At 36.4% G+C, this 16,347-nt stretch overlaps 1 protein-coding gene across 1 annotated transcript in view; it reads left to right on the top strand.

The window, feature by feature from the left end:
• The window catches only part of PHLPP2 (PH domain and leucine rich repeat protein phosphatase 2), a 92,449-nt gene that overhangs the window by 23,889 nt on the left and 52,213 nt on the right, over positions 1-16,347 (top strand). The window contains exon 3 of the mRNA XM_051974680.1: positions 10,350-10,483. Within this exon, the coding sequence (XP_051830640.1) occupies positions 10,350-10,483 (134 nt within the window). The remainder of the gene's footprint in view (positions 1-10,349; positions 10,484-16,347) is intronic.

Below are 16,347 nucleotides of genomic sequence, written 5' to 3'. Positions count from 1 at the left end.
GCCAGCCCCTGGACTAAAGCATTAGCTGTTTGGAAAAATAGAAAGTAGCCAGGTTGTAAAAGGTTTTAAATTCCAAACTAGATTTTTTAACAGGGAACCATAGAGTTTTTGGAATAGGAGGGTGACATGGCCATAACTGTGCTTTAAGAAAATTACTTCAGTAACTGGGTGGAAGATGATTTGGAATGGGAAGAAAACTAGAGCAGAAGGCCACTTATGGAAGTCTCTTGAAATAGTCCAGAAGGGAGGTGTGCAAGGACTTGAACTGGGGTGGTGGTTGTGTGACAAGAGATTAAGATGATTAAAAAAAATGACAAACATCTGTAAGATTGGATAGAATAGCTTAAATCAGACAATAGGCATTTATTAAAAACCTGTTAAGTTCCAAGCTCTGGGCATACAAAGAAAGGCAAAACAACAGAAAACAAAACACAATTCCTTTTTGGAAGCTCATCCCAGATATAGACATTGCAAATAAAAGATAATCTTTGGCCCTCAAGTGAGTGGGAGGGAACCAGGAAAAGCCTCCTGCCTAGAGAATTGGGAACCTGGGAAGTTAAGAATCAGCAGTGAGGAAAAGAGATTTCATGGGTGGAGGACAGCAATACAAAGACACATTTGGGAGATTACAGTATTGTTTATGAGGAACAAGTGGGCTAGTGTGGCTAGATGGTGGTTGTGGTGCCTGGAAGAAAGGCTAGTAGAAGTCCTGTCCTGTTTTTGCAAGGTCCAAGAACTAAGGATCAGTTTTATAGTTTGAAAAAGTTTTTTTGGAAAAAACCCAAAACTTTCTTAGCTTTCCCAGTCTTGGTCTGTAGGTTGTAGTTTGCCAGCCCCTGGACTAAAGCATTAGCTGTTTGGAAAAATAGAAAGTAGCCAGGTTGTAAAAGGTTTTAAATTCCAAACTAGATTTTTTAACAGGGAACCATAGAGTTTTTGGAATAGGAGGGTGACATGGCCATAACTGTGCTTTAAGAAAATTACTTCAGTAACTGGGTGGAAGATGATTTGGAATGGGAAGAAAACTAGAGCAGAAGGCCACTTATGGAAGTCTCTTGAAATAGTCCAGAAGGGAGGTGTGCAAGGACTTGAACTGGGGTGGTGGTTGTGTGACAAGAGATTAAGGGACATACTTGAGAGGTATTTGCAGTAATGATAAAATTTGTCAATGAATTGAATATTTGGTGCGAAAATGAGGAGTGCAGGATAACACTGAGGTTTGCAAGCTTGGGTGCCTGGGACAACCCATGCAAGTAGCACTCTGAAGACTAAAGAGAATTAAGGGGAAAACTAACAAGTTTTCTGTTTTAGAAACCTACAGGACTTCGAGTTCAAATTAGAATTGTGTGAGATGCAGTGGAGGAAGGAATTGGAGCTTAGGAGAGAGTTGAAGTGGTTGTGTTTATCTGGGCATCATCTGCATAGAAATGAGAGCTGAATCCCTTGGAGCTGACGGAAACCAGCTATTGGAGAAGAGAAAGAAAGAGCCCAGGAATTTAGGCAGCAGTTTTAAGATAAGCAAAGTATATCTTAGTTGTGGATCTTGTAATTGAAATTGCTCTCAGGATTTGGGAGTCCAGATTCTAATTCCTTCCTTGTCATTGATTTTCTAGACTTATTTGTTTTTTGCTGCAAATCATTAAATATCTTTTGTTACTCTGTTTTGTAAAATCAGAATGGAAGTAACCTTTTTCTTTTGTGGGATTTGTGGGTGGCAGTAAGATAGGTCTATAAAAGAGCACTTGCCAATATAAAATCCTTTCAAAAGATAAGACAAATTAATGATTTTTAATATTTTTTACCCTTATTCTTAAGAGCATTAAGGGTTTTATTTGAAGCTAATGAAGAGAATGCCTTATTCCAATTGAGCCATTAATTTAAGGAAATAAATCATTTTCTGTGATTTTATTTTGATGGTCTGAGCTTGTTTCATATTGCTGATTAGAATTCACATTTGCGAAATGTTTTGAGTAAAATTTAACTCTTATCTATCTTTGATGTGTCTTAATTGTAAATACAAGCACAGGATATCTGCAGTACTAGAACAGCATTGCTCTTGGCAAGAAGCTGTGAGTGTTAAGATAAACATTACAGCATTAGTTGGCTATTTTGTGGAAGAATGAGCGTATGTTCCCGTATTAAGCTTTTATGAGGATTGTTGCAATTCTTTTCAGCATTTAGGGAAAATCCAGAATGTTTAAAAGAAAATCTTACCGTCTCTTTGGAATTGTAGTTTCATATGCACATTTAAACTCTGTACCAACATTTCTGGTATCCTATCACATTCCCTCAATCCTGCCCCACACACTTGTTTTTATAGTCCATCATTTTGACTTATGAGATATTTAATAAATAGCTAATTGTCAGCCTGTTTAAGTCTTTGGAACTTTGAAACACAAAATTGAATTGTAAGCAGATTATAGCTTTTTCCTTCTCCCCTCCTCCCCCCATAACACTTAAGGAGATAAGTTTAATGAGTAAAATGGAATTAGCCCTTTGCTGTGCTTTTTTTCCCCCTCAGCTCTTGAAATGCTGCATATTTTACTAGTTTGTGCCTAATGGCAGATGTTGAGGATCTTGTGAATTTTCCAAAAGGAAAATTCTGAGTTGCTATATAAATATGCAAAGCAAAGGTCTCCCAATGGGGATAGCTTTTCTGTAATCTAGGGAGCAGAGGTCTGCTTACCTTTAAATGTGTAAGCATTTTATTAAAGTATCTATGTATAGTGTGTCAGGTACTGTGGTAAACCCCTGGGGGTACAAAGAAAGAGGTTTTCCTATGGAACTCATATTTTATTGTAGGAGACTATCTTGAGGGAAGCTAGGGAAACTAAAAAGTTAAGTGAGGGAAAGGCTCTTTCTATGTATGTATGATAGGCGGTGCCAATGCCAAAAGCATGGAATAAGGAGATGTAGTGTTATGGAAGAACAGCAAATAGGCTGGCATAATTGAATCATAAAGTGAAGGCAGGGGAATAAAGTGTGAGAAGACTTGAAAGATAGGAATGTGCCAGATTTTAAAGGATTTTATATGTAGTCAGAAGGATACGTATTAGATATTATATTTTGATAACATTAATCTCAAGAGAGGGAGGAAAGGATACAGGGTGATAGTAGTAGAAACTGCAAGTGTCAGGAATCACAGAATAAATCAGGGAATATCAAAGAAAGTGTGGTTGCTTTTGGAAAGGATGGCAAGAGAGTTGTGATGTTACCAAGAGAGAATTAGGTCTAGGGACCAAAAGATAGAAGGAGTGAGAAAAGATAAGATTTAAGATGAAAGGAAGTTTACCTATGGAGCAATTGTTTCAGAGGCCATAGTGGAAGAGGGGTGGGCAGGTTTGGAATGGAACATTAGAAGTGGGGTGAGGATAAATAAGTAGGAATCCAGAGTTATACATTGGCAACCAGAAGTTCAGAATCACAGAATAAGTGAAATCACCATTGAGGAATTAGTTCAGGCAGCATGTCAGTGGTTGGAGAGAGGTCTTGAGGGAGGCAGGTGAAAGACATGTGTCTGATAGTTAGTTTATGTTGTTACATGTGAGGGTGTGAAGTGAAAAATGTGGGATTCTGATCAGGAGGCAGTGGATTAAGTCCTGAAATAGAAAAGGTATTGAAACCTGGGAGATGGAGGTGCGGGGTAAGGGGAAGGGTGATTGTATTTCATGTTGGTCCAGAGGAAAAGAACAGTTCTAACCAGATTTACTGTGAAAGTTTAATTAAGTTTTGCTCCTTCATAAGATGATCTTAAAGAAATATAATTTCATGTGTCATTCTATCTCTGTTTTCTAAAATATTAGTGCTCAAGGATGGAAGTTGTTTTAAATTTTTATTTATGGGCTTTGTTTTAATCTCTCTCCTTTGAGTCTTTCCCCTTTCCTTCCATTGCTCTGCCAAAATGATTTCTGCCTTCTCACTCTCACCCCAGTGTAGCCACCAACCTCCCAATTGAGAGCAAAAGGAAAAACAAAACCTGTTACAAGTACATACAATTAGTCAGAATAAATTTTCACACTGGCCATGTCCAAAGAAAATTTTTTTCTCATTCTGCCCTGTGAGTCTTTTACCTCTCTTTTGGTAAGCATGTTACCTCATGTTTCTCTGATATTGTTCACTTCATTCTGCAATAGATCACACATATCTTGCTAGCTTTTTCTGAAACCATCCCCTTCATTATTTCTTAAGCTACAGTAATATTGTATTACATTCATATACCATAACTTGTTCATCCATTCCTCAATTTTTGGGCATCCCATCATGTTCCCATTCTTTGCGACCTCAAAAAGAGCTATAAATATTTTTGTAAATTACTGGTTAGAATTCTTTTTACTTAGGATTAAGCCTTCCCTTAATCTACCTAACTACTAACTCTTCCGCCTCCTCCTCCCTCTTCCCCTTTCTTACTTTCCTGTTAAATGAAATATATTTGTATACCCAAGCCTCTGTATGCATTCTTCCTTCCTTGGACTAGTTCAGATGAGTGAGGTTATACCAACTGTGCCCCCCCCCCCTCCCCCGTGTGTGTGTGTGTGTGTGTGTGTGTGTGTGTGTGTGTGTGTGTGTGTGTGTGTTTCTACTTGCACAGCCTGATGATGTAGAAATAATTTTCCCTAAATTTCCTTTCCTTATATTGTATTTTTCTCTTTCCATTGTTTTTTTATATACTTTAAAATTTAATCTTCATTATAAACATTTTCTTCATTACCTTCTTAAGATTAGACAATGAACAAAACAATAAATCAGGCCTTAATTTGTAGAATTTTGGATTTCTGAGATGTAAATGCTCATATTGAAAATTTAAATAATTTAAACTTTGTAACAAGGTTTTTGAGAGATAGTTTCTGGATAATCATTTCATTAATCATGCTAATAAATAATCAATAAAAGAGGTCATTGACATTCTTGAATTCCAAATACCCCTTATGGAACCCAAGCAGTGCTTATATGTCCTTGGAAAAGTGGATATTCCTTTTTTTTTTTTAATACCTTTTTATTGACAAAACATATGCATGGGTAATTTTTCAACATTGACCCTTGCAAAAACTTTTGTTCCAACTTTTCCCCTCCTTCCCTCTACCCCTTACCTTAGATGGCAAGTAGTCCCATGCATGTTAAATATGTTAAAGTACATGTTAAATACAGTATATGTATACATATTTATACAGTTGTCTTGGTATACAAGAAAAATCAGATTTAGAAAGAAGGTAAAAATAACCTGGGAAGAAAAACAAAAATCCAAGCAAACAATAACAGAAAGAGTGTAAATGCTATGTTGTGGTCCACACTCATTTCCCAGGTATTTTTCCACTGGGTGTAGCTGGTTCTGTTCATTATTGATCAATTGGAACTGATTTGGATCCTCTCATTGTTGAAGAGAGCCACTTCCATCAGAATTGATCCTCATATAGTATTATTGTTGAAGTGTATAATGATCTCCTGGTTCTGCTCATTTCACTTAGCATCAGTTCATGCAAGTCTCTCCAGGCCTCTCTGTATTCAACCTGCTAATCATTTCTTACAGAACAATAATATTCCATAACATTCATTTCCACAATTATTCAGCCATTTTCCAATTGGTGGGCATCCATTCAATTTCCAGTTTCTGGCCATAACATAAAGGATTGCCGCAAACAGTTTTGCACATGTGGGTCCCTTTCTTTAAGATCTCTTTGGGATTTAAACCCAGTAGAAACACTGCTGGGTCAAAGGTTATGCACAGTTTGACAACTTTTTGAGCAGAGTTCCAAATTGCTTTCCAGAATGGATGGATCTGTTCACAATTCCACCAACAATGCATCAGTGTCCCAGTTTTCCCACATCCCCTCCAACATTTGTCACTATCTTTTCCTGTCATCTTAGCCAATCTGACAGGTGTGTTATCTCGGAGAGTGTCTTAATTTTCATTTCTCTGATCAATAATGATTTGGAACACCTTTTCATATGGGTAGAAATAGTTTCAATTTAATCATCTGAAAATTATTCATAACCTTTGACCATTTATCAATTGAAGAATGGCTTGATTTCTTATAAATTTGAGTCAATTCTCTGTATAGTTTAGAAATGAGGCCTTTATCAGAACCTTTAACTATAAAGATGTTTTCCCAGTTTATCGCTTCCCTTCTAATCTTGTCTGCATTAGTTTTGTTTGTACAAAAGCTTTTTAACTTGATATAATCAAAATTAGCTATTTTGTGATCAGTAATGAGCTCTAGTTCTTCTTTGGTCACAAATTCCTTCCTCCTCCACAGGTCTGAGAGGTAAACTATCCTATGTTCTTCTAATTTATTTATAATCTCATTCTTTATGCCTAGATCATGAACCCATTTTGATCTTACCTTGGCGTATGGTGTTAAGTGTGGGTCCATGCCTGGTTTCTGCCATACTAATTTCCAATTTTCCCAGCAGTTTTGTCAAATAATGTCAAATAAAGTTGGGGTCTTTGGGTTTATCAAACTCTCTATATATCTGCTATAGTTATTGACTATTTTGTCCTATGAACCTAACCTATTCCATTGATCAACTAGTCTATTTCTTAGCCAATACCAAATGGTTTTGGTGACCACTGTTTTGTAATATATTTTTAGATCATCTTTCCATTGTTTTAAAAAAAATTTTGAATTCTAAACTCTTTTCCTTCCTCCCTCCCATCCCTTACCCATTGAGAAGTGATATCAGTTATGATATCAGTTACATGTGACATCATGCAGAGCATTTCATATTAACCATGTTTCAAAAAACAAGCTAACATAATAAAAATAAAAAAAAAGATAAAGTGAAAAAGTATGCTTCAATCTGAACTCAAGAATTCATCAGTTCTCTCTCTGGAGATGAATATCATTTTCTATCACAGGAATTTCTTGGATCATTGTGTTGCTGTGAGTAGCTAAGACTTCCACAGCTGATCTTCCTTATAATATTGCTGTTGCTGTAGTTGATCATCACTACAATTCTACTTTTACTGTGCACAATGTTCTGGTTCTGCATAATTTATTTTCATGAATTCCTGTGAATTTGCTCAGGTTTTTCAAACACAGTCCTATTCTTTTTCCTTTCTTTTTGTGGGGGCAAGGAGGCAATTGGGATTAAGTGATTTGCTCAAGGACATACTGCTCATGAGTGTGTTAAGTTGTCTGAGGCTGGATTAGAAATCATATCTTCCTGACTTCAGGGCAGGTGTTCTATCCCACTGCACTATCCCACTGCACTAGCTAGGTGTTTGTTACTAATCATCTCTTACAGAACAATAGTGTTCCATCATAGATGCCACAATTTATAGGCATCTCCTCAATTTGCAATTCTTTGTCACCACAAAAAGAGCTACTGTAAATACCTATGGGTCCTTTTCCCTTTTTGGGAATCTCTTTGGGATCCAGACCTAATAGTGATTTTGCTGGGTCAAAAGTATGTATGGATAGTTTCATAGCCCTTTCAGTGTGGTTCCAAATTGTTCCCCAGAATGGGCCAGTTAAAACTCCACTAATAGTTTATTAGTGTACCTGTTTTTCTACTTTCCCGCCACCTTTGTCATTTTCCATTTCTGTCAAGTGTTTTAACTTGCATTTCTCTAATTAGTAGATTTTAGACTGATTCTGGTCTTCTGAATTTATGTCTTGGGCTTTTCTGCCACATTATAATGGCAGCTAATAATAGTTCTTAATGGTGGAATTCTTTTGTTTACTCATTCTTTCAGCTTATTTTCCAAGTTCAGTTACGGCTGGGCTCTGTCACATTTTTTAAAAGGTCTGGGTTGATCCTGTTGTTGCTTTCTTGAGGTTCTTGTGAACCATGTTATTCCATGTTATTGCAGACCAATTAGAGGCCGGCAAGCTTTCAGTTCTTCCAGAGTGGCCCAATCCAGGTAGAGTGTGATTGCTGTTCTGGGTCTAAGCTGTATCAAAAATTCCTGACTTGAGCAGTTCTAGAATGCAACCAGACTTGGTTACTTTCAGTTTGTTGTGAAGCTCCAGTGGTTCAGAGTGACAGAACTGTAGGTTCCACTTGGCACTGGGATTATTCTCCAGACTCAGGGCTATGTGCTGATTTTTTTTTTTTCTCCACCCCAAATCTATGACCTGGAACTGGGCAGTGGACAGCACAGGCGCCTGGTCTGCTGATACCCGCATCTGGATCTGGAGTCTCCACTTGGCCCTGATGCGCAGCTTTTCCCCGGGCAAGTTGGAGTGCTCTGGCCACTTTATATTGACCTGGACTAGAAAAATGAATCATCGTGACTTTCTCCATCAGGATTTGGGTCTGGTATATTTTCTTGGTTGGTTTAGAGGAGTTTCATTGATGAGGGTTCTGCTTCTGTCATCATGGCTTGGTTTGGGGAGTGGTCATTGTGAAACGTAGCTGAGATTTTTAGAATCATAGAATTATCAATTTGAAGGAATCTTAGGGAGTCTTTTGTTTTAAAGAATTTCCTTCAAAAATATCCCCGTTATGTTATCATAAGAGGAGTCTGTTTGAAAACTTCCTGTAATAACATTGCATATGGTTGAATAGTTTTTATATTTCTTATTGATTTTTTTGTTTTTTTAAACAACCTACATTTCCCAATATTCCTTTCTGTCCTTCCTCTCCCTATTCCCAAAACCTCTAGAGCAGCATCTTTCATTTAAAAAAGGAAAAATATATTAACAATTAACATTGATTAATTTCAGCAAAATTAACCAATACATTATTAGCTAACTTTTATATTTTATGTGGCATTCTAAGCCCATCATCTTCCCTTTCTACCTTTCTGTGCAGGGAAGCACAGGGGTAGTTTCTCCCATCTTTCTAGGACCAAACTTGATCATTCAATTTCTATTATTGTGGGAATAGTGGTGATTGTCCCACTTATAATGTTTCTGCTTGTTTCATTTTGTATCACTTCATATGTCTTCCCATATTTCTTTGTATAAATATTATTTGTATTTATTGATCACCATTGTTTCTTATAGAGCACACTAATGTTCTGTTACACTCTTGTCTCACAGACTATTTGGTCATTCCTCAATTTGTGGGTTTCTAACATGTTACTCATAAAAAGTGCTGCTATTTTGGCATATATCAATTCTTTCTTTTTGTGAGTGACTTTGGGAATATTTCTAGCAATAGGATCATTGGGTCAGAAGGTGTGGACATTAGATTTTTTTAGAATAGTTTTAAATAGCTTCTTCAAAGAGCTGCCTCAGAAGTGGTTTAGTTACCTGTCATCATAATCCCTTCAGCTTTGACAATGCCCGTATTTTGTCATGTTTTCCAGGTTGCTAGGTGTGAAGTAGAATCTCAAGTATTTTTATTTGCATTTCATATATTAGAAATTGGGAGAAATTTTTCAGGTGATAGTTAATAGCTTATAATTCGTATTTTTGAAAGTTTTTTGAATAGTTCTGGTTATACAGTTAGTTATATTGACTCCAAGTTTGTAATTCTGTTACTTCTTCTTGTTAGTTTTAGTTCTACTTTCTGGAACTTCACAATCTGTTTATTTCATCATAGTGACAGCCCATTCTGATATCTGAAACTAGCTCGCATTGTTTCCTTTTAGGCTTCTCTTTAAAAAGCTGAACATCTTTACTCCTTCTACCATTCAATTAAGAAACATTTATTAAGAACCTACTACGTGCAAGACACAGTGATAAGACTTGGGGAGTTTTTAAAAAATTATAATTGTGGTTTCATTAATATGATATGTTCTTCTGTTTGGTTCTGCAAACATTTATTGTATATAGGATATACTGCAACATATCTAATATATATAGGACTGCTTGCCATCTAGGGGAGGGTAGGGAAGGAGGGAGGGGAAAAATCGGAACAGAAGCGAGTGCAAGGGATAATGTTGTAAAAAAAAAATTACCCTGGCATGGATTCTGTCAATATAAAGTTATTATTAAATAAAATATTTTTAAAAAATGATATGTTCTTGGTGAGGAAATTCTTCTACCAATTCAGATTATCATCCATTTTGCAACATAATGTCTAGGGAGTTGCCGGAGAGATGAAGTGACTTAGCCAGTGTCCCCAGTATTGTTTGTTGGAGTTGGGAATGGAATTCTAGGTCTTTAGCCCTGAGGACAGCTATCTACCCACAACTTCACTATGTCTTAGGGTCTGATAACAGTAAGATGGGTACATATACTAATAAATATTATCAAAGGTAAAATGTCTAAATTTTGTATTTTATATTTCATAATTCTCTTAACTTTTCAGATGATTTATATCCTACTTTTCTAGGAAAGTTGTCATTTAAAAGTGAAAATTAAAAATGTGTTGGATAATGTTCTTTGGTTTGTTGAGAACTAAGAAACCAACATTTCACCAAACTTATTTATTTATTTATTTATGGCTTTTATCATCAGGAGATTGGACCCTGCTGAACGACCCCTTCAGATGGTATATGAATATTTAGGCAGCCTGGGTTTTGAGGATCCTGTTCGTATTCAGGAGGAGGCAACAAATCCTGACCTCAGCTGCATGATTCGCTTTTATGGAGGTAAGGTACCTATTGGACTTAGGAATCTTAGTAGCTGTCTTTAATGATCTCCAACCAGTCTAGATCTTAGAAAGAAAACCTGTTTTATCAAATACTAAGCATTCTATTTTTTATTACCCAAACTGTTCTTTTTCTTTTAAATGCCATATTCATTTCCCAATACCTTTTCTTTCTCTTAACAAAGAAAAATGTATACTCTCTTGATCACTTTTGCTATGCATGAACATGTGCAGATTTCTATCCACGTCCATCACTTTTCTATCAATCTGAATCCAAATTATTATACTTGAAAGGGAAATCAAGATCATCTTGGGAATCATAAAAGATGATAGCTTAGACATCTTCATTCTTGAATTTCTGACCACTTTCTCAGCTTTCTTTGCTGGGTCATTATACAAATTGTATCCTCAAACTAGGGGGGTTGCCTAGGTGCTGTTCTGGGCCACCTCCTAGGCTTTTGTCTTCTTTCTGTTTCCTTCCACTGGGTGACCTCTGTAGCTGCCACCTGTCTAGCCTTCCATCCCAGCTGTTGTCTGCCTCATCTGTATGCAGGCAACTATCAGATTATAGAGATAATCGGTCTCTGCTTGGAGAGTCAGTCCCTCCTTACCATTTGCTTCTTAGACATTTCAAAACTAGATGCCTTAATGCCTGCTGTGATCCAGGTACTATGCTAAGTAAATCCTTTGTAAATGCTGTCTCTGGATTCTCACAACAAAACTGTGAGGGAGGTGCTATTATTTCCCCCATTTTACAATTGAGGAAACTGAGGCAGGCAAAGCTTAAGTGATTCACCCAAGGTCACACGGCTAGTAAGTAAGTATCCAAGACTGGATTTGAGCTAAAGTATTCTTTTTTTTCTTTCCCATTTTTTAAAAACATTTTAATTTAAAGTTTAAATTTCTAAATTCCAAACATCCTTCACGCTATCCCTTTTCCCCTCTACGAGAGTAAGCAATCAGATCTTCAAACGATATTGCTATTATTGTGTACACTGTTCTCCTGGTTCTTTTCACTTCACAATGTGTCAGTTAATGTAAATCTTTTCAGATTTTTCAGAAATCATCCTACTTGTTAGTTCTTATAATACAATACATTACATTATAATCATATATCACAGCTTCTTTAGGCATTCCCCATCTGATGGTTTTCCCTTTGATTTCTTAGTCAATTCTTAGTCACCACAGAAAGAGGTGTTATAAATATTTTTGTACAAATAAGATCACTTCCCTTCTTTGTTATTGTTTTTGGAATTTAGACTTATTGATGGTATTGCTGGATCAAAGCGTATGTTCAGTTTTATAGCTGTTTGGGCAATTTCCAAATTGCTCTCTAGAGTAGTTGAATCAGTTCACAATTCTACTAATATTGCATTAGCGATCTAGTTTTCCTACATCCCCTCCAACATCCAAAATTTTCCTTTTTTGTCATATTAGCCACTCTGATAGGTGAGAGGTGGTACATCAGAGTTGTTTTAATTTGTATTTCTCTGATCAAGCATGATTTAGAGCATTTTTTCATATTGTTATATAGATAGCTTTAATTTCTGTGAACATTGTTCATATCCTTTGACTATCAATTGGGGAATGACCTGTAGTTTTATAAATTTGACTCAATTGTATTTGGGAAATAATGCCTTTATCAGAGATACCTTGTTGCAAAATTTTTTTCTCTGTTTTCTGTTTTCCTTACAATTTTGGTTGCATTTATTTTGTTTGTGCCAAAAACTTTTTAATTATGTAATTGAAATGATCTGTTTTACAATATGTAATAGTTTCTGTATCTTTCTGTGTTCCTAAATTCTTCCCTTATCCATAAATCTGACAGATAAACTATCCCATCCTTTGTTAATTTGCTTATGGTGTAAATTATGTATCCATTTTGATCTTATCTTAGTACAAGGTATGAGATGTCTTTGCTATACTAATTTTTAATTTTCCCAGCAGTTTTTGTCAAATAATGGAACTCAGGTATTTTTAATTCCAGGCCCAACACTCTATCTAGTATTCTATCTAGTTGCCATCTTTATCTAAAATTAGCTGCTATCTAAAGACATCTTAAAAACAATAAGCATCATCCTCAATTTCTCCCTCTCATCTCCTGGATCTAATCAGTTGCCTTTTCTTCTTTTATAGTAACTCTCATATTTGTCCACTTCTCTTTGCTCACACAGCTACCACTTTAGTGTGGGTTTTGATCACCTCTTACCTAAATTACTGAAATAGCTTGCTAATTGGTTTTTTCCTTGAAGTCTTTTCTACTCCAGACTGTTCTACTCAGTGCAGCCAAAAAGATTTTCCTTAAATATAGATCTGATATGTGACTTTCCTATTCAGTCAATTCCAGTGGCTTCTGTTGCCTCCAGAACAAAATGGAAACTATTCTTTTTAGTATTTTTCTTTTAGGGTGGAATAGATTGTTGATAATGACATTGGTACATATCTGATGTCTGTGGGGTGAAACCTCAGGGTTGTTTTAATTTACATTTTTGTAATAATTAATTTTATCTTATTTTTGGATTTTTAAAAATACGGTTGTTGATAGCTTAGATGTCTTCCTTTGAAAGTGCTTGTTCAAGGGGCAGCTAGATGGCACAGTAGATAGAACACCAGCCCTGAAGTCAGGAGGTTCTGGGTTCACATCCAGCCTCAGACACTGACTACTTCCTAGCTGTGTGACCCTGGGCAAGTCATTTAATCCCAATTGCCTTGGCAAAAAAAAAGGGGGGGGTGGAGAAGAAAGTGCTTGTTCATATTATTCCACTGTTTATTGGTGTGTGGAGGAAGAATATTCAATCCCACAGAATAATGACTCCCAGAGGCTGAAAACCGTTGTGTATTCTAGGAATTGAGACTGATCCACTTTGACTAGAGGAGATTAATGGGAAATAAAACTGGAAAGATAAGGTTATACCAAATTGTGAAGATTTGAGGTTTTTTTGAAAGGTAATAAGAAGTAACTAAGGATTTTTTAGCAGAATCTATGCATAAAAATGATTCAGATAGTATAAAAGAGGAACTGGAGTTTATCATCTAGTAAAAGAGTAAGATGCCAAAGTTGGTAACTGTAATGCAGAATTTTGTACAAGTGTAGTGGTTGGTTAGAAAATAGCTCTCTGAGGTCTGAGGGAACAAGGACACCCCCTCTCCAAAAACAGCAGGGAATGATTATAAGCTTGTTGAAGGCAGGCATAGTTTCATTTGTTAATTTTTAGGGCTTAACATAATGCCTTAGTCTCAGTAGGTGCTTAATAAATCTCTGTTGAATTAATTTGTTGTTGGAAGGGATGAAGTTCTAAAAGGATGAGTTTTGGGGAATAGTCGTGTGTGTGTGTGTGTGTGTGTGTGTGTGTGTGTGTGTGTATGTGTATGTGTATGAACATGTGCACATGAGCACCCACCACTATGAATTTGTTATAGAGAAAAAACTTATTAGTCTGTTGTTCTTATTCCTCTATCTTTCTGTCTCCCCTAAACGGGGTCAAAGTTTTGTTCTGCTTCCAGTAGGACAGAAATTGTCTACCTAATCCACAGTTGGAATTGGTAACTTTACTGAAGGAATGGACTGTCTTTAGTCACTTGAGACCAAATTCCTTCCCCTTCATTCCCGAGGTTTTAAAGGCTTTTATTCTTACGGGTACCATCCGAAAATGCATATACCCTAGGTAGTAATCTTATTTTGCCAACATTTTAGCTGGGATTAGCTTGAAAAAGATTTAGAATTGGTAGACTTTGAAAAAGAGATTGCTGATATGGGGCAACTTGATTTCTTTGCTTAGGATTACGTTTGTCTATCACTTTCTCACAAAAAATTCCTGGTATAAGTTTTCAGTGCAGTATTTATATGAAGCTGAGGCCAGGGGAGATGAAATGTATGCATAAAGATCACAGAGTAGCATGTGAATTCAAATCTGGGTTTAAAAAACAAAGTGCTCTTTCACTTGGGCTTTGCTTCTTCAATGTTAACATGCTTCTGTTCTTCATTGTGGAGTTGCTTTTTTGTAGACTCAATCTTTACTATAGGGATGCTTTCTGATAATGTTACCCACTCTGTGTCCCTTTTCATTCATTACTTGATCAGTTGACAGATCTTATCATTTTTGACCTCGATATCATCTTTTGAATCAGCCCTCTTTTCTCCATTTGCATGGCTGCCACCCTTAGTTCAGGCCCTTCTCACTTTTTAGCTGAACTATTGCAATTGTCAGTAATTAATGCCCCTGTTCTCAGTCTCTCCTTTCAAAAATCCAACTTAGAAGCTGGCAGAATGATTTTCCTTAGACATGAACCTCTCACTGCTTTGGTGGATCCACTTGTTTTTCTAAGTCTGGCCAATTTTTTTAATGGATTCCCTAGACTGTAACTCCTAGAAACTCCCTTTTCCCATACTCCCTCTTAGTATCAGCTTTCTTATGATAAAGAAAAGAGATAACACTTCCAGAGATATAGTTCTGTTAGAAAACCAATTTCAGCTTTCCTCAGATGCTTGATGTAACTAAAGTTAATAAAGCTAGGAGGGCTTGTATATGCAAGGAAAGTTGATTAGGAAGTTAACTCCTATCAAATGATGAGTTCTTTCTCTGTTTTTCTTCAGAACTATAACCTTTTATATAGAGAAGAGGGAGTTTTAATTTCCTTGGCAGCATGATCTCATAATCTAGTCTTCAGGCCAGAGAAGATATTTCTTGGGTAACACTAGCCTAGGGAATACCCTCAAGAGTAATCCCAAGATCCCGAATTTGGGGACCATATTTTCTGAGAAGAAATTTCTTAAGTAGCATTCTTCCTGAGAAAAAGGTTCACCTCTGTGGACCTATTAAGTCTAAAGTTTAAAACCACATCACAGAGATGGAGTGAAGAGCGAAGCATAGGATAACCATCCCATCTCTACCACATTTATAGTTAGTTATTCAGAACAATGCAGGTATGGTGGGAAGAAGGTTGCCTATACAATAGTCCAGGCAGAGTCCAAGTACAAGTGTGAGGAGGAGGAGCAAGATGGCCAGAATATCAGCAGCATCATTTGGAAATGGCTAGGAAGACTGGGACTCCAATTTGGCCACTAGACCTGCCATGGACAAATCACTTTAACCATTCAGTGCCTTGTATTCTTTAGAATTCTGGTATGTTACTATCCTGGTACCTTCTAATTCATTACTTTCCTGTGGGCACTTTTTTTATTTACATGAGCTCCTGAGGTTTTTATATTATGTGCGTGTCTATGCGTGTGTGTGTGTGTGTGTGTATGTATCTGTGTCTATGTGTGTAATAAAGGCTGCTTAAATTCTATGTGCATTTATTTTTTGAATACTTGTATAGGAGCCAGAGACTCCTTTTACTTGCATCTGTAGAAACCTAGGCTGGATATATATCTGGAGATTTTTCTGGTATTAATTTCAGCTAAGGGCAACAAATCGAAGAAAATGACCTTTTAGGGTCAGTTTTGGGATCAGAGTTCAAGTACATGTAATCTTAGGGAGATTGGACTATGGGTTATACGCATTTATTTCTTTTGATTCTCATGACAACTCTGTGAGGAAAAGTAGTAAAGACATTATTATTCCCATTTTATAGATAAGGAAATGGAGCCTGGGTAGTTTTCACTTAATTTTTACATGTTAATTGATCTCTTCTGACTGTCTGATTCATCACACAGTGCTTTCAGGATGAAGACATGGTAGGGGAGTAGTAGCAATAGTTTGTATTGGGAGGAGTCTCTTGTAGGATAACTTAAAAAATATTTTTTTAATATTAGCTTTTATTTTCAAAATAAGTGTAAAGATAGTTTTCAACATCCGCCCTTGCAAAAATTTGTGTTCCAAATTTTTTTCCTTTCCTTCCTTTCACCTCTCCTCTCCCCTAGAT

Source organism: Antechinus flavipes, chromosome 2, assembly GCF_016432865.1.
Source record: "Antechinus flavipes isolate AdamAnt ecotype Samford, QLD, Australia chromosome 2, AdamAnt_v2, whole genome shotgun sequence".
Classification (NCBI taxonomy): Eukaryota; Metazoa; Chordata; class Mammalia; order Dasyuromorphia; family Dasyuridae; genus Antechinus; species Antechinus flavipes.
The sequence above is the reverse complement of the archived record's forward strand: the minus strand, read 5'-3'. Positions and strand labels throughout refer to the sequence as shown.